Raw genomic sequence first — 19,143 nt, forward strand, 5'->3', positions numbered from 1 at the left:
GAACTTCAGGGTTTTGTTTTGAACATTCAGTATTCCACCTTCTCAACTCTCAGCAGGAAACGGAATAGGTGTACTTCCCAAAATGTCAAACTATTCATTTAATATTCATGATGTCACCAATATCTCTAAACCTGACTTTGTTGCATTTTGCGATGTCGTAACAATCAGAGCATTAATATAGCAGCAAAACACTATTTTCCGAACCTCTGTGTTCTTTGGTCTGGCCATGCGTACATGTGAGCGCATGTGAGTCCCTGTATATATATGTCCTCGACATATGTCGACATTTCAAACATATGACGTGCAAGGTACCCTGGGTGTGTTGGTTGGTGATGTTCTGGGATGCCGTGTCAACTTTTGCCTATAACATGCATTGTCTGTCTTAAGAATACACTTCGTTTTCACAGGAAATTTACAGCTTGTATACAGTCTCTTTCAAAATAAATGCATCACATTGGTACAACACTGCGAATTGAGGTTTTTCCTTCCTTCTTCCTTCAACGCTAAATGCATGTGGTTACATTTAGCCAACACATGTGGTTGGGTTTGGAAAAAAAGACCTGGGTTTGGCTTCATATTGAAGTTTGAAGCAAGCACCGGTCTCTTGGGTAAACGTCGATGTTGTTGGACCCATCTAAAACCCCTCCCCCCAACCTACTTGGACTTTTCGTCCCCCCTTAACTTTCATGATTTATCCGTCAAGTTTCCTCCTGCTTCCGTTTCCTCCCATTAAACAACAACGGCAACCAGCCACATATCATGTCAACATGAAAGGATGGCTTGATTCGTCGGTGAGTCACTGCCCAAGTGCTGGTTTTCAACGACTTCGGAGTGTGACCAGGTTGACTGGTTAGCTACTTGACACCACTCTGCGCTGCACTGACATAGCAGCACTGATAACGGCATCCCGATCCATGATAGTGGTATAGCATCATCACAGAATCATTGATGATCAGGTCAGCACTGTTGCTGTTGTTAGCACTTTTTGTTCTGTTAGCACCGTTAGCTGCTAGCCTCCTGCTCAGCTTGTTTGCATGCAATCCGGGGTCAGATTCTGAATCATATGCTCTGAAGGTTGTGTAGAGCTCCTTTAAGGGAAAACTCAAAAGTGCTAAAGCTTAAGTGATTTAGCACTGCACTTGCATAAAACTGGGGAACTTGAAAGAAACTGAGTGAATTAAGAATAGTCAAAATTTGTAAAGCAGCAGCCGTGACATCTTGACTGGCGTTCTTTGTTAGACCTTACCCGCCTGGAAATATCCCGTGTCTTTCTCCAAACCTCTGCTTTGTAAAACAGGCTGTCTGTTGCTAATTTAAAGTCTTCAGTCCAGTATAAGTCTAATTTTATAATTACTGCAAAAAATATGTAAAGGTGAGGCTGTTTATGTTAAATCTTGAATCTTAATTTATGGCATAGCCATCCTATACTTAATATGCTGAGCAACATAATTTGCCAATATAATTTAACCATATGATGTAAAGAGTCAAGACAGCCTGTCACATTCAGGTAATTTATTTGTTCCTGTACCCACCGTGCAGGCTAACAGTGACACGGCCCTATGACTGCAAATGCCATGGGTTGAGAACACAAAGGCTATGTGGTATGATGCTCCTCTGTGCATGAATGATGCTGGTCTCTGTAGCTGGCCTACAGCAAGCAAACCCACAACACAGTCTAAAGCCTCTGCCCATGTGACGCTTTGAATACAGTCAAGAGATGCACAGGACCCAGGGTTACGTGGAATGAGAGGGCTGAGCACTTCTGCAAAGTTACTACGCATGAGATATTAAATTTGTATCACTGGGAATCTTGATGCAAGGCAGGTACTCTTATGTGCAGGTGGTCATTTGGAATAGGTCAAGTGGAGCACTCTTTGTCCAGATAAAGAGCAGGCTGTCAGGGGAAACTGCTTAGCAGGGATAGTGCATCTTATTCCAGAGGAGGAGGACTGCACAGTATGTAAGCAGCATGGAAATACAGCGTTGCGGGGCATTCAAACCCAAGGCCTAAATATCTCTGTTGGTTTGATGTGTTGCATTATTCATTATATTGTGAACGACACAGGAGGCTCTGATAAAACCTTTAAGGCTCGAGCTATTCTTCCTCTCAAAAAGCTCTGGAAGCCCAGGAGTTTGACCAAGAGGGACTACCACATCTCATTATCACTTTTTATCCACCAGTCTACTGAGGGACTGTTCTTTACTTATCAGAAGAGAGGGAAAGCTTGGGTGGGACTTTTTTTTTTTATCTTTACCCTACCCAAAGTTACAAATGTTTTTCCTTGAGCCGCCCTGTGTGACTGGAGGAAATGCATGAATATTTTCACCCCTTGACCTTGTCCTCAGACAGTCTTTTTCTGATGGGTAACTGAAGCCATTATATCAAAGCCACCAGGCTGCAATGACAAAAACAGTTATTTTATCGAGCAGAACACTGCTGGTCTACTGGAGCCTTGATTGGTTAGTGCCTAAGGTAAGGCCAACCAAATACATAGCGCACACTTACGCTGATATGGATTTTTTAGGTGGCTAAAACACATTTTGCTGCAGCCCCCCCATCCACAGCGGAACATTGCTTAGCTTGTGTGCTGGTAGATTTGGTTTATCAAAGGGTGCTTTCAGACCTAGAGTTTGCTTGCTTTGGTCCGAGTCAGGGACTTATTTTGTTAAAGTTGCATAATTGCCGAGAGTTGGTTCGTGTTCTCACAGCAGCATTTACAAGTGGACCAAATTTTGAAAACAGATCAGATAAAATGCCTGTGTGAGAAAGCTGCTCTTGGTTGGTCACAATTTCCATGCAGGAAAAAACAGGAAGTAAACAAAACATTGAAGAAGAGTACACTTACAAGATAAATGCAACACTTTCTAATGTCACAATGGAGGGACAACTACGCAGGCTGATTTTAGCGCTGATCATCGTGGACTATATTGCTGTCATTGTTCATTTTAGTCAAACCATACAGTTTGAAAACAAGGCGCAGCTCCAACTAGAAAACAATGTTCTGATGCATTGGATGTGCTGAATGTGCATATTAAGGCAGTACAGGAGGAGGCGCACATTAATAATCCTCCAGGACTGTAACATGCTCATGTTTAACCCAAACAATGTGTCATGTGACTGCAGTTGGTTCAGATCGAGATTGGAACACGTTCTCACCACAAACTAACTGCACCAGAGTTCATTTGTAACCAGAGTGAGACCACCTCTTCAAGAAGGTCTTGGTGTGGTTGTTTTGGTGCGCTGTTAAGCTTTGTTTATAATTAATTTTATGCTAACCTATTCCTGTGTCACCTAATTTGTGTAGGGGCTTGAGTTTATATGGTTGTAATTGATGGAGGATTTTGTTTTTGTCTCTTGCTGTCAGAGTTGTCAGGAATAAAGGGAGATCACCTCCAAAGATATCCACGGGCTGGGCCTCTTCATATCAACACAAGGCAGACAACACTAGGCTCCAACGGTTACATTTATAATAAATACAAAATACAGCTATTTTAAGTTGTATGTCCGTTCTCTAAACCAAAATAAAAGGCAAAACTTATTCAACATGCCTCCTTCATTTTGCACCACTCAGTCCTCCCTCACAAGTAACGAACAGTCCCTAACTGAGTCCCACAACAAAACATCCCCAAAGCCTGTTAAGTGTTTTATAATTCCTTGCTACATCAGCAAACATGAGCTCATTATTATGACTATCATTAACATTGCACCCCATGCTCATACCTTGTGGCAGTCCCTGTGGCGCCTATTCATGTGGTGAGTTCAGTGACATGTAGCCTATTCATCAGAGGATAAAGCTCCTGATCTGTGATTGTGTAAAGGAGGACCTATACCCGCTCTGAGCAGACACCAGGGTGTGAAACTATGTCTGACTGAACAAAACATCATTGTGATTTCCTGCATGTTTACAGCATGGTCCTGGTGAGGCTGCCTGTGCATGTGTGTGTGTTGGCGCGCGCCGCTTCTACGTGTGTATGCCCGCGTGCGTGTTGCTGAGTCAGGCGCGACCACTCTCTCTCTCTCTCTCTCTCTCTCTCTCTCTCTCTCTCTAGTTGTTTTTGCCACTGAGACTTTGTTTTATCCACCGACGTCATTCATACGGTCTGGACGCCGAGGCGCGAGGCTGCCCTCTCCTCGTCGCTAATTGTGTTTCCTACCGACTGACAACTTGTTTGTCTGTTAGCGCATTGGCTGCCCATGGGCGCTGCTGCTGTACACACACTCTGCTCTGCCTCTCCGCCGGCTGGGCTGTCCGGTGCGCCTCTGCGGTCGGGTTCGGGACGGTATCGGGCTCCGCTTTTATGAATGAATAACGAGACGGGGAAATGCGAGTGACTGCGAAACTCCCCAGCAGCCGTGCTCCCGGGGGGCCAGCCACCGATGAGAGGGATTAACGACGGAGCGGAGCCGCGGCTCATTGCGGAAAAGCCGAGTCTGACTGCTGCAGACTGGCGTGGAAACGCACCGTGAGGGAAACGGGCTCCATAGCGTACAGCAGCGGAACAAAACAGCGGTGACCACAATGTAAGTTGCTCTGAAGCTGCAACTCATTAAGGCATGAGAGGAGAGGGGGTTCCTGGTATGGCTGCATGCTTTATTTATTCCTCTGTCAATATCACTGCTTTATATAAACACATCACCGAACATATTTCTCAAAGTGTCTGATTTATTCAACCACAATCCCCTGACAGATATATCAAAGGCCATGGCAAGCTTCTTCTCTGTCATTTCCAGTGACATAACGGTGATGCACTGTCTCCGTGATAGACATGAATAATAAGGACCAAAGCAAAAGTGCCTCCTCTCCCTCAGCTCTGCCTCTGGATCAGCATCTGCTTGTGTGCAGCTGTATTCAAGTCACTTCCAACCCCGAGTTGTCTGGCTTACAGGTCCATCCACATCGTGGCTCTGGGCAGCGAGTGCCCCGGAGGAGTCGGGCCCGGGGAGGAGATCATGGGGCAGGGGCAGCTGCAGGGAGGCCTGCTGTGGAGCTACCTGGGTCACGGAGCGCTGGTGGGACCCTGCGACCTGGAGAGCAGCATCCACAACCCGGCCTTCATGGAGTACACCTCACGTGTGTTTGGAGATGTCACTGTGGTGGTTCGGGATTGCCCCAGCTGGGTAAGACACTGGTGTGTGTGTGTGTGTGTGTGTGTGTGTGTGCAGAGCAGGATGAGGAAAAGATGGACTTTCATTGGTGTGCATCTTTGCTTTGCTCATTAATGTGTCCATCCTCAATTTGCACATTAAAAAGGACCCCTAAGAGTCATTACCAGGTGTTGCTTTGGCTCTTTCCCCTGCACCTTCCTGCTAGTAAATCAGACACAGAAAGGTTAAGACAGGCCAAGATAGCAAAACACTCCAGAAAAAAGGAGGTGTAATTTTGCCAAAGCAATGAAACTGTGTGTCACTTCACTGATGTGCTGTTTACTTTCCCACTCTGCTTCTGTTTCTCACAAAACCTACAACATTTCAGATTCCAAGGCCACTTGCCTTCCAGCGCTGATTACAGGCTTTATAAAAACGTCTCTATTCTTAGGAGGACGCTATTTTAACATGCACAGCACTCCAAAAAAATAATGAAAGAACTTTTGTTCTTAATAGCATATGAATTTGAAATGAAAGCACTGTTGTTGTGATTTTGTAGCAGCACTCTATGCGTCCTATTATAGGGCTGTCTAACTATGTCAGGGGTGGTGCTGCGGCAAGTCTGTCAGTCTAATTCTATGGCTCTTTGTCCTTGTTTTTATTCAAATTGCTCAAAGCTTTCTGAAGTGTTTTTTCCTGCCTAATGAGTTGAATCAGGTTGGTTTAGAGCGAGCAGCTAGCCTCACACAGGTCCTTGGGGGTAAAGTCCCAAGCGCCACACAGAGGTATTTATACTTGGAGAGACTCAGAGGGGAAGGGTTAGGGTTATCTAAGGTAAGATTGATAGTACAGGTTGGAGATTCAGACAGTTCTGTATATTGCCTCTCTCATATCTGTCCTCCTCTGACCTCCTCCTGTTTATATTTCTTGCCCTGTTCTTGCCTCTCCAGGACTTGTTGGACAGCGATTGGGCCAGCGTACGGAAAGTTCTTGAGCAGGCAGACATCCTGGTCATTAAATATTCAGTCACTGACAAGCTGGCCTTCCAGCAGGTCAGGAATGGCTACGCCCCGAGACTCCGCCCGCTCCTGAGGCACTGGGGTGTGCCTGTCATCCTGGTCGCTGTTGGAGCACGGCTGAACGGTGAGGATGCTTTTGTCCTGTGTTCCTCTTTGAGTCAGCGTGAGTTTAGCTTTGCCGACAATACCTTGACAACTGATGAATGAACAATGGAGTTTGAGAGGCAGCAAATACAAAACGTGTTATCTCTCAGCCATTGTTCTTGATATCCTTGTATTTCAGGCTTGATTTGCGGCTGCCTCAGTTGCTGAGTTTGATTGTGGGACAATATCATGTTCTTCTGTTTGGGCCAGTGAGATCACTGTCTGAGCCTTTTGTCCTCTAATGTGTCCTCTCAGCGATGAGGAGGATGCTGGTGATTAAATCTCCTCTTGGCTGCCTTCAGGCGGTCAGTTCACATGCTTCCCTGCAGGAGACACAAAGTGACACTAAGTTTATATTGTTTTGGTCATTATAGGCTTTGCAAACAGACGAGAGCTTGCACAGCTCTTAAATATACGCCGTCACGGCTCAAAAGTGCACCACAGCAGTCGTCTGTCTTATAAGTAGGACTAAGAAACTTGGATGTAGCTGTAGTGGAGGCTGCTTAACACACCAGGAATTAACATACGTGTATTTTGGTGCCTCAGTGTGTTTGGATGTGGTTTTTTTTACAGACACACTGACCCTTGTTGAATCGAAATTCTGTAAAGATGCTCATCAAATGCACCAGGTTGTATTTTTAGCTTGTCTGCATGACATACTTTGAGATCCTGTCAGAGCTCCGCTGCAGAATGATCACAGTGTAAGTCAAGTCTTTGCCAGAGAGAGAGAGAGAGAGAGGAGAGGAGAGAGGAGAGAGGAGAGGAGGAGAGGCAGTGGGGAGCTGTAGACCAGAGCCTTTGTTTGTGTTTTTGTTTGCCGCTGCTGTGAGTATTTTCATGCTATCCCCTCATGATTGCAGAGAATGACGGCTGAGCTCTGAGCGCTTCCTGCTGCTCGACTTTAGACCACCTAAGGCACAGCTGTGACAGAGAGCGCTGCCGTATACGTGCATTAACACAGCCATTAAACCAATGCTGAACACAGGAGCACAGGCAGATTTATCCAAGGGCACACACACACACACACACACACACACACAAACATACCACTGATATGCCAAGTCACCGCCTGTCAGACGCTCACTCTGCTTTTCCTCTCTGTCTCACACACACACACACACACTCTGCTTAGCTCAGTCTCTATGTCATGCCTGCAGGTTATTAGCAGTATGATTTATCAAATGCCTCAGCACTTAGCTGTATGTCGCGCTCATTCTCTCTTTTATCTCTGGCTCTCTCCTCCTTTGTGCAGTCTTTTTCTCCTGTGAGCTAATCCCTCCAAATTTTCTGTTTGATTCTGTCTCTTTGGTCCCCGTGCACACATGCCATAGTGTCACTGGTCCTAGTGCAAGTGTGCTGATCTGTCTTTTCTGTTGTTGCAAGATAATTCTGTTTTTGTTTTTTTGGACTTTGTGAAAATGTGGGGGGCTCGAAGTAAGAAACACATCAATATTAAAGGGACAGTTCACCCCAAAATCAAAAAGACATGTTTCTCCTTTTACCTGTAGTGCTATTTATCAGTCTAGATTGTTTTGGTGTGAGTTGCTGAGTGTTGGAGATATCGGCAGTAGAGATGTCTGCCTTCTCTCCAATATAATGGAACTAGATGGCACTCAGCTTGTGGTGCTCAAAGCACCAAAAATAATACATTTGAAAAACTCAACAGCAATGTCTCTTTGCAGAAATCCTGACCCGGTAACTCAAGATAATCCACAGACCTTGGTATGAGCAATTTCATGTAGGAACTTTTTTCTTTTTTACCTAACTACACCTGTTGACCATATTGCAAAGGGAAGCCTGCATCTACTGCTAGCTCACCTGGCACCACTGAGCTTGCTAATGTGTGGTGTACACCATTAAAGGGAAATTTCGGTTTATTTCAACCTGTCTCCTATCGTCCTAAATTTGGTTCAAGTGACTAGTGACATAGAAATAATAGTTAGCATGTTAGCCGTTAGCCTAGATACAGCCGGGGCGCATAGTAGCGTCAGACCTGTTAAAACGTAAGTGAACGATCATACTTCAAGTGCAAAGTTAGTCCACTAAACAAGCTTTTTTTCCACAAAGACCGCCTCATATCGTTAGGATTAATGTCAGAGAACATATAGAAAACGACATGTAAACGTGTTGTCTTACTTTACCGGTGTGCTGCCATGTTTGTTTACCGTTTAGCTCTGCTTTCCAAAGCGCAGCCAAAATATCGCAAGAACAAGCAGCGATGTCATACCGTGCCTGAATAAGCAGCACCAGCTGGAAGGCAGAACCGGACAGTAGCCTGAAAAGTTCATTCATTTATTTTATGAAAGATTTATAGAATAATGGCTGACTTTTTGCCAGACTTCGACTTTGTGGAGGAGGAATTTGATTTTGCAGAGTTTGATGGACGCCCTTATTTATTTGAGCCAGAATACACTGACGAAGAGCTTCGTGAAATTGAAGAACAGAGGAGGAGGAGAGAGAGAGGCGCAGCAGGTAGAGGACGAGAGAGGAGGAATGGCTGCTGCAAGGCTGCATAGCTCTGGAGATTGGTGGTGTACCTGTGAATGCTGTGCCCCAATGCCCACAGAAGAGGAATGCCTCTGTTGCAAGGAATGGGACCGGTTGCAGCCTTATTTTTCAAACTGATCTCCGACTTGTTGCCTGTAATCTCTGGTAATGCCCTTCACCTGGAGTAGTATCCAGCAGGGCTTTATCTAGAGCTGCTTCTTCTCACGAGATTTCAGGCACAGTATGAGATCGCTGCTTGTTCTGGCGATATTTCGGCCATGCTTTGGAAAGCAGAGCTAGATGGTAAACAAACATGACAGCACACCGGTAAGGTAAGACAACACGTTTACATGTCGTTTTCTATATGTTCGCTGACATTAATCCTAATGATATGAGGCGGTCTTTGTGGAAAAAAAGTTTGTTTAGTGGACTAACTTTGCACTTGAAGTATGCCCTCTCACTTACATTTTAACAGGTCTGACGCTACTATGCGCCCCAGCTGTATCTAGGCTAATGGCTAACATGCTAACTATTATCTGTATGTCACTAGTCACTTGAACCAAATTTAGGACGATAGGAGACAGGTTGAAATAAACCGAAATTTCCCTTTAATGTTTACATCTTGTGCTGTCATGCGCAAGAGCCTCTCGTCCATGAGTAGATGCACTTTCCTTCTGCGTGGTGATACGGTTGGCAGGTGTAATTCGGTAAAAGAAAATAGTTCCTATATGAAACTGCTCACAACAAGGTCTGTGGATTATCTTGAGTTACTGGATCATGATTTCTGGAAGAAGACATCGCTGTTGAGTTTTTCAAATGTTTTTTTTGTTTTGTTTTGTTTTTTTGATGCTTTGAGCACCACAGGCTGAGTGTCATTTAGTTCCATTACACTGAAGAGAAGACAGTCGATATCTCAGACACTCAGCAACTCACACCACAACAGTCTAGACTGAAAAATGACTGAACTGAACTGTCCCTTTGAATTTGAGACAAACAAAGGCCTAATGACACTTTAAGAATCAAAATCGCAAACATGATAAAACAGAAAACAATTTTTCACAAAGTGGAAAAACACTACATACACCTCCCTCCCTTTTTAAGTCCTTATTGGTTGCCTACATCGTCACTCTTAGATAGACAAGTGATTTGGATGTAGGGCAAATCCACATCCTGGAAGCACATGTGGCTGTGCATGTGTTTTTTATGTTCTGTTATGTCAGATAAGTTTTATAATTTGGTGTGGGAAATGTTGTGGCTCATGTTGTGTTCATCACACAAAGCAGCTTTTAGTTTGTTGCTTTTTTCCATTTTTTGTTGGCTCATCTACAAGAAAATTTTAATAAGCACTGAAATAAATTTACAGAATAGTGTATTTTACTTTGTGTATTTTTTGTGATGTGTTAGATGTTGTTGTATGATATTTTATAACTATTTTGCTGCATGTTAAATTGTCACTAGTGGCATACTTTGACCCCTCAGGGAGTGTCACTTATTACCATGCTCTGCTCTGATTGGCCCAGGCTGGAAATAGATTGATTCTTACTCATGCAGATCACAACCACCTGACTGATGGGTGTGACTTAACTATAGAGAATGACAGTGCCTGAAAAAGGACTCTGTTAAACCCAAACATTTAGCAGCTGAATTTAGTACAGTGTGTGGATTTTTTCTGTCTGACTTCAGTCTTCAAATCATCCTTGTCTGCTGTGGACATTCTGGAAGGAAATGTTGTGCTTGAAGGCACATGTGGCAGTTAATTTCTTGAATATTTTATGAATAGTATGATAGCCCTTTTTATGGACAGTATATCAAGGCACAGAGCACCTCAATCTGTAAAACATGAGACAAGTATTTCCAGCTCTGGCTGCTCAATTCACACAAGGTTCATGCATCCTAAAAAGCATAATGTAATATCCGTGATTCATGTATTGCTTTTCATATACCCTCATCAACTATTTATTAGATCCAGTTATTTATAAGTTTGAATGATTTCTTCTTAGAACTAAGTTCTACTCTCTGTGTTAAGATGAAGGCCCTCCCTGTACGTGCCCGCTGTGTGCGTCCGACTGGAGTAGCTGTGTGCCTCACAGTGAAGGTCTGCAGCTGTCCCGGGACCTGGGGGCCACCTACCTGGAGCTGCCCTCTCTCAACCATGTCTTTGTGGGTCGCTACTTTGGCAGCGTGGTAAGTGGTCTCGTCACACAGCAAGTAAATGGTCAAAATAAGAATTTAATGATTACAGTGGAATCAGAAGCCGTGTCAGCTGCTCTGGCTGAATAAGCATTTAAAGGGTAACTGGTATTTTACAACCTGTCCCCTATCTCCCCATGTTTTTGTGTCTAAGTCACGAATGAAGACAATAATTTTTAAATTGGTTCAGTACTGAGCAAGAGTATTAAAACTGACTAAACTGGCTGCAGTGTAACAAGATATTTTTTGGGGGCTTTTTAGCCTTTAATGGATAGGACAGACAAGTGTGAAAGGAGGAGAGAGAGGGAGTGACATGCAGCAAAGGCCCACAGGCTGGAGTCGAACCTGGGCCGCTACTGCAACAGCCTTGTACATGGGGCACCTGCTCTACCATTAAGCCACCGACGCCCCGAGCGAGAATATTTTTATATCTAACTTGGAGAATTAAGGGTTAATTTCAACCAAATCAAAGTTAGTGATTGTTGGAACAGTGGAAAGATGAACCTAATTGATTTTGTGAGTTTCGTTTTGCTTCTGTCAGCTTTGAATGAAGTGTGTTTGAAGATGATCAAATTACTGCTTATTTAAATGTAGTCTGGGGAGTTTGTTGATGGCGATTTCAGGAGCTATGTCTGGTTCAACCCAAAGGATACTCGTTAATAAAAAGGCCTATCTCTGTAGGGATCTTTTCCGTAAGGTAGTCAGACACCATCACTGTCAACCATCTGAGCCTGTCAGTGGCAAAAACAAACACTTTTAGTGGATGTAAATAGACAGTGCGAACATGCCTCAAGTGGTTATACCGCAGCCTGTTTTAAAAACTTAAACTTTAATGCTCAATACTGGACCAATTTAAAAAACAGTTGACTCCATTAGTCACTTAGACACAAAAATATGCAAAAAATATAGTCGAGGTTGAAAAATTACCCTAAGTTATCCTTTAAATTAACTTTTTGTTGCATTTTGATTTTCATACTTGAGTTTATATGATCACTGATGTGCTGAGAGACTGTATGACTAAGTATCTTTTGATAAAATTATTCCTGTATTCTGCCCAGACCAAGCTGTAATAAAAATTCTTAAAATCACACACACTGACTGTCTATTGGCTCTGCATTTCACATAGGTGCAATACTTGGTAGTAGAGACAAGGACAGGTGGCTACGCTGGTCTTCTCAGAAAGCTGTTTCCAAAGAAAAGAATCAATGATGTAACATCACTATTTTGGTGCCTCGAGTTTGTACTACCGTTTGTATTTCTGTGCTGTACAGCTGGAGTACTTCATGATTCAGTGTCTGAAACACAAAGCCAAAGAGCGGCCCGAGAAGAGGCGAGGAAATAAAGTGAACGAGCTTCGTCCCCCTCACTTGGAACAACCAGGTCAGAGGAGTACTATGGTAGCTAAAAATTAAAACTGCTTTATTTTGAGTGTCATTTGCTTGTGTCTTGTGAGTGTTAGCCATTTTAAGCAATTTTTTAAATCATGTTATTTAATGAATAGCAATTATTATTTCTATTTAGTGATACATGTAGTAATCTTCACAATATTTTGTTATTATACTTTGAGATTGCTAAAATGTAAAGTGCAATACAAATAAAATTTTTTATTATTATTATTATTATTATTTATTGTTGCTTTAAAAACTCTTTATGGTGTATAGAAACATGCAGTTGGATTGACTGGAATGTTGCTTCTTACAGCTTACATAGCCATAAAAAAAGCTTAGCACAAAGGTTTTTATCCAGATCAATATTCTCTGTTTCAAACTGGATAGAAGAAGAGAGACAAAGAGCTAGGTAGACTGCTTTTATACAATGACGTTTGAATCAATTTTAGACTGAGCTCTTTTCAGCATCAGACACAGCAACAACTGAGCGTTTAGTGTCTTGTTCTGAGGCAGCTCGGGGACTGTAGTCGTGGAACAGAAGATGATTAATTATTCACCGTGTGTTTTACCAGATGTTCTTGATCAGTTTAGGTATTTAGGCACCCAAAATACCCACTTGTCCAGCCAGCAGCACACCTAGCACCATTGCATTGTGTTGTGTGTTTTTAAGTTTTGTGCATATTTAAATTGAATATTCACATCTAAGCATTGCAAGATTTAGTTTAAGGCTGCAAGATCACATTTGAAAATAGTTTCTTGTGTCTGACGACAACTTAAAACTCAAGGATATAACAGACACACACTCACACATCTTTTCTCTTTGAGACGCTGGAACCAGACGATGTTTGGCTTTTTTGTCTGGAAAATGACTCAAACGGTCAATAGATAATCAAAATGTTAATCAGTTAATCATCAACTCATTGTTTAGACTCTAATTTACTTTTAATCTGCTTATTTAAAATCCAGAATTTCAGATTACATTTTAATTAAGCCTCAAAACTAACTGCATTGAACTTGTGTCAAAAGTGTTTGGTTTGCAGCAGATTGTAGCTTTATTCTAGACTTAATGAAACTGCCACAAAACGTTAATTAATAGAAAAGATAAGTGACCACTGGACAATGATCAAAAGAAGCTAAGACTCAGAAGCACAAACATTCAGACAGAGCAAGCAGCAGAGACACAGTAATGTTGGTTATTGTAGCAAAATTTAAAGGGATACTTAAGCATTTTTACTCATCTTTGTATCGTAACAATCAATCAATCATTTATGTGCACAGGGAATTATACAAAGTACAACTCTGTGTGCTGTAACTTAGTCCTTTTTTGCATCTTTTTATATTGTTGGCTGCTGCTTTATAAATGTCCATGTTTCTGGATGGTTGTGGTAATCCATGGTATCTGGTTTTGGAATGATTTAACTGTCCACACATCCAGAATCCAACAACACTGCCGCAAGTCCACGTGGACTTCCCATACCTCCCACATTGTAACAATGTGGCAAGTGTATGAGTGAACTGCGGTAAACTTCCCTTCATCCTCACAGCAGCCCGACCTCCCTGCTCATCTCCACTGGCTGTAGAGCTGTTGCTTGAACTAAAGATTGCAATATACTGCATTTTTGTTCACCCGCCACCACCATCCATGACCACCATGGACACAAAAACTATTGTAAGCAGATTGAGGCAGAGAGACGCCCCTCTCTGCCTCAATATGAAACACAGATCAAACTGTACAACCATTCAGTGCTGAAAATCTAAACCAAAATCCTGTTACTGTATTGCTAGTCTGATTCACCAGGTGTAGACTGTGGCTGTGAGCCTGCCATTGTTCGGCTGATTTTGGCCAGCATTCTTGCTCTTCCATTTTGCATGTTACCGTTTCCAAAACCCCCTTGCTCAAGAAACAACAACAACAACAACCTCCCAATTATCAGTTCAAAAGAACTGAATGAATCAAAATGGAAAGATTTTGTGATTTGGAACATGTAATCACAGAAACCTGCTTTGCTGTGTTGGTGATTTTTTTGTAAAGATCTACAACACATAAAATGACTCGTGAATGCACCATCTTTTAACTCTGGCAGCAGCATGTGCCACTGACACTGACTTCACTTAACGTACCAATCCGTTCCACTTCACACAAGCTTGTGAGATATTGTTGTAATAATGTTCTGCTAGAGCGACGTACCACCAGCAAATCATCTGGGGTTTGAACAGGTCCAGTGAGCTCCCCCAGAACTAAAGTACAGTCATGCTTTACCTCTAGGGCACTGATTATCAAATTGTGTCTGACTTTTCCATCACTAAAAGTTACATCCATGGCTCAGTGCCACTCATGGTGATTAGTTTAAAGAAACCCAAACCAGCCACAGTGTTTTTTTTCCCTACAGCAGAAAGATAAACAGTGACACCAGACCTTTCACTGACACAGTGCTGTGAAGATAGGTCTGGCTACAGGAGACCACTGTATTGCTTATTTCTTGCCTAAAATGTTTTCAGAAACACATTTTAGTTCACTGTTTAGCTGTATTTTGAGAATTTGTTAACAGAAAGTGAGCGCCATACTGTTTCCTGTATTGTAAAAGTGGAGGCTGAAAATACTGAAATCAAATGGTAAGACTAAGCAGTGTTGGTTACCGCCTTGTCTATTTGAGCTTACTGTTTCATTGTAATTCCAGATTGTTTGTTACCAGTCGCCTGCCATATTGTGTTCTAAGCCAAAACGGCCATTACGTCACCCGCCAACGGGAGTGTTTATTGGTCTGGTTGCAGGTTTTCTACCTCTTGAGCAAAAGCAAATGCCACAGCCCCTTTCCTCTGTTTTCTCTGGTCATGTAGCACCAATTTTAAAAGTATTTGCATATTTCTACTGCATAAACAGTCTATTTTTATTAAGAAAACATCTTTCCAGCAAAGAAAAGAAACATGCCAAGCTGGAATAATTTGAATGAGTTCAGATTCATTCAGAAGCCCAACTCCCACACTACAAATAGATCCAGTAGTGTGCTATTTTAAAAGGAGAGTCCAGTGTTGTATTCTTTAAGTGGTGCTGAATTCATTGCTACTGCTGCTGTCTCAGTATTCTTCCATGCACAGTTAATTTTTTACAAAATAAAACCCTTGGAAATATTTAACACGAACTACGTCTTCAAACTCGTGTTAAATATTGATTCGGACACTTTGCTGCTCAATCTGATGCAGTGACTGACAGCTTTAAGTCCAGCCAAAAAGGGCATCAAGCGCTGGCGGATTTATTGGTGCCCGTCCAGCACTGCTTAACCGTACTTATGGTGTAGCTTGCATTAAATATGATGTGCACTGATTCAGGAACAGCACCATTTTCACAGCTAAATCTGAGCAGCCATAAAAAAGGAGATGAGGTCCACAGAGGAGCAGTTTGTACTGAGCATGAATAGGGATGTAACAGGAGGATGATTTGTGAAGCCCCCTCCCCCCAATTTTATGTTCCTGCTCGGTGCTTTTTCACTTTTATTAATTTGAATTCATGAGTACATGCATCACAGCGCAGTGTTTTTAATCCTTTTTCCCTATGAATTGTACGGTTTTTCATTGCAGTATTTTCCTTGTGTTCACTGTTTTTACAGTTACGCCCAGTTCACTGCAGATCATTTATCTGTGGCTTCTGTTTGCCCAGTTTTTTTTGCATATCTTCTTTAAACATTAACCTTATTTAAAATAAGCCTTTGGACATGCATGTCTTTTTATCACCAAAATAATCTAAAACAACCAGTGGAAGTCAACTTTCTGTCTTACTTACTGTCCCTCAAGATTAAAATAAGCAGCAGGGACAAATCCACTGCTGAACAGACAGAGAGACATTTCTCTATTACTTCAGCAGACCAGAATCCAGTGCAGCCGTCTTGGTTTGCATTGTCACAGGTCTGTTATTAGTGCAAAGACAAACATATCTGGAAGGGTTTGTTATTTTTCTAACCAGAGTGACAGGGCAGGGCACAGTATGACATTGGTTTCTCTTCTTGCTCTCTAGCTTGACTAAAAGATCTCACTACACTGTGGCTGTCACTATTACTCTCTCCACATACCCCGCATACACCCCATTTATCTCAGTTGTCAAAAGTCATTGTCAAAAAAAAGGGGAAATCACTAGTAGGAGAAGACACGGAAGATTGAGGAAAAATGAGGACAAATTACAAAGCTTCTGGGGTCCTTTGAACATAACATACCTAGTGGATTTACCCTTTTATCTTTTGAAAGTACAGGCGAGCTGAATTTCAGCAGTGATTGTTCATTAACACAACTCATCCTATCAATCTTCCCCCTCTCTACCTCCTTCTCACCCTTCCTCCCTCCATTCAGCCCGCCTCCCCCCCATCCGAGTAGAGGAGTCCAGCTTCTCCCAGGACATGCAGTGGTTGCTGGAGCGTGGCGTGCAGTTCGCCGATGTGGCTTTCTATGCCGGGGACTCTGGGAAAGAGCTGGGGTGGGCGCACGCGGCCGTGCTGTGTGCTGTCAGTCCATACTTCAGACAGCTGCTCCTGGGACCTAAGACCAGGTAGGAGGGATATTAGCTTGTTCATATGATACAGCTTAACAAGCTATTTTACCACCCGAACCTGTAGCCAGCAGGAGCCAAGCTCTCTCTCTCTGTGCAAACTCCTCATCTGCATCAGTGTGAAGGATTTTGTGCTGAGTCTCATCTCTGGTTGGACAGGGAACGTCCACAGTCACGGTGTGTTTGCAGAGAGCGGGATGGAGGCCCACACTCGCTGCTCTCCACTTGGGACGGGGGGATTATTGATGACATGCCACGATCAGAGGGGCACCTGACCGGACGCCTCTCTCGTCTGGTGGTGAAGGATCCCCTCCTGTGTATGTGCTTGTGGGAGACTCTCATGTTCATTTACAGAGGTAAAAACCATCAATTCCAATTCAAGTCATGTCACTTGTTTGTGGGGGGCAATTTGCAGAGGCATGTAGAGTTGTACAGTGAAGAAATCCAGGATAGATTTAAAAAATATGTAAAAAAAGCAAGGACTAGCTGTACACATTATCACACTGATATGATACATAAATGCGAAAATAAGATGTTGAACACAGCACACTCAGATGACAACCAAGAAAATCAGAAATCTGCTGTTTTGTGTCTTTTCCTTCTGAGATTCCAACACTATGTAGAGCTTTCACTGACAAAAAGTTACATGAATATAAAATTCTTTCCTTGATTAAAAGATTAATCGTTTGGTCTAGAAATGTCAGAAACTAATCGTGAAAAATGTCACATACTACAATTTCCAGGCGAGACATGACATAATAATACTGCCTTTTTTTTTAATCAACAATCCAAGACTAAAAAAAAATGTAATCATGGAATACTAAGACGACCATCAAATTATCTTATTTAAAAGGCTGAAAGTACTGAATTTTTGGCATATTTTTCTTCCACAAAACTGAATTGTACAGTCATGCTAGCAACTCAAATAACAGCTAACATCAATATGCTAACGTACCCTTATTTTGTTTTATTATTATTTTATATTTAACCTTTATTTAACCAGAAAAATCTCTTGAGATTTAAAATATCCTTTTCAAGAGTGCCCTCCCCAAGACATGCAGCAACATAAGTTACAGACAGACAACATAGAACAAAAAAACAAAGCCAGAAATATAATATGATGAAAAAGATTTCCGCAGACTTTTGGTCTATTTGACCTTCATCAGAGCATACATCATGATGATGAAGGTCAAATAGACTGAAAGCTCAACAATAAAGTGAGACACTGCATAGATGTAAGTGTGCAGAAATCTTTTTCTCCCAATTTGGACTGTTTTCAGCACCTTGCCAAGACTGAGCCAGATGGAGCGGTAGCTAATCTGCATCAACTACAAACAATTAGAAAGACCAGCTAAAATACACCTTGACATTGGTGCATATATGATTGCATACAAAATTCTTACGACAGTGCTTTGAAACTGCTGAGAGGAACCAGTGAGTGCAATTTTAAGTCCTTCTGCAGAAGAATCCACGTTGAGAGCTGCTTACAAAAAGGCTTGTTTGCCAAACTCCATGCGTACCCTAGGTATAGACAATAAGAACATGTTCTCTAAATGGAGAGCATAGCCATTTTTGAATTATTTGCTAACACTGGCATTGCTCCTTGTTTAGGAGGTGAACTCTTTACCATATTTAACATCTTAATTAAGTGTGTTTGCATGCTAACATTTGTTAGTTAGCACTAATTAGAGCTGCTGGGAGTGTCTGTAGTTTTGCAGGTATTTGTTTGTGAACCAACCATTTGACCTGATGGTGGCACCATGTGAAATGTTAAGGGATCATCAAAGTAAGGGATAATGTACAGCGAGCAGGCCATTGTTGCGAAATAAATTCAGACAAGATGATGCAGAAAGGGTCTTGAATCACCCTGAAGTAGGGCTGCACACTTTATTGTTATTACATCCATATCATGATGTGAGACTTGACATGGTCTTAGATTTTGTACATCATAATATCATAAATGTTTTATGTTTTTCCTGCTTTTATAGGCCGCATTACAGTAATGTGATGTAATTTGCTGAACTTACCAGTCTGTTAGCTATTCTGTGTTTTACCTTTACCCTCTTTGTCATTATATCCACATTACTGATGATTATTTATTGAAAATCTCATTGTGTAAATATTTTGAGAAAGCATCGATAGTCAAGCCTACAATATCGTCACCATATCGACATTTGATTTTCTCAATATCTCCCCTCCCTACCTGAAGGGGTTTATATACCATTAATGACTCTGCTTGCCGTCACACACTTACCACACTTACTACACAACTATTTAAAAATCAATAATATTACA

At 42.1% G+C, this 19,143-nt stretch overlaps 1 protein-coding gene across 2 annotated transcripts in view; it reads left to right on the forward strand.

Annotated features, from left to right (window-relative positions):
• Window positions 1–4,050: 4,050 nt before the first annotated feature.
• Window positions 4,051–19,143, forward strand: part of rhobtb3 (Rho related BTB domain containing 3) — a 34,486-nt gene continuing 19,393 nt past the window's right edge. The window contains exons 1-7 of one of the 2 annotated variants that reach the window (XM_049580462.1): window positions 4,051–4,522; window positions 4,888–5,119; window positions 6,037–6,229; window positions 10,769–10,920; window positions 12,198–12,306; window positions 16,653–16,848; window positions 17,008–17,204. In XM_049580462.1, the coding sequence (XP_049436419.1) occupies window positions 4,521–4,522; window positions 4,888–5,119; window positions 6,037–6,229; window positions 10,769–10,920; window positions 12,198–12,306; window positions 16,653–16,848; window positions 17,008–17,204 (1,081 nt within the window). In that variant the 5' untranslated portion in view covers window positions 4,051–4,520. Of the gene's footprint in view, window positions 4,523–4,887; window positions 5,120–6,036; window positions 6,230–10,762; window positions 10,921–12,197; window positions 12,307–16,652; window positions 16,849–17,007; window positions 17,205–19,143 lie in introns of both variants that reach the window. The other variant, XM_049580454.1, reaches the window with a different exon arrangement.

The sequence above is a fragment of the Epinephelus fuscoguttatus genome, linkage group LG1 (genome assembly GCF_011397635.1).
Source record: "Epinephelus fuscoguttatus linkage group LG1, E.fuscoguttatus.final_Chr_v1".
Classification (NCBI taxonomy): domain Eukaryota; kingdom Metazoa; phylum Chordata; class Actinopteri; order Perciformes; family Serranidae; genus Epinephelus; species Epinephelus fuscoguttatus.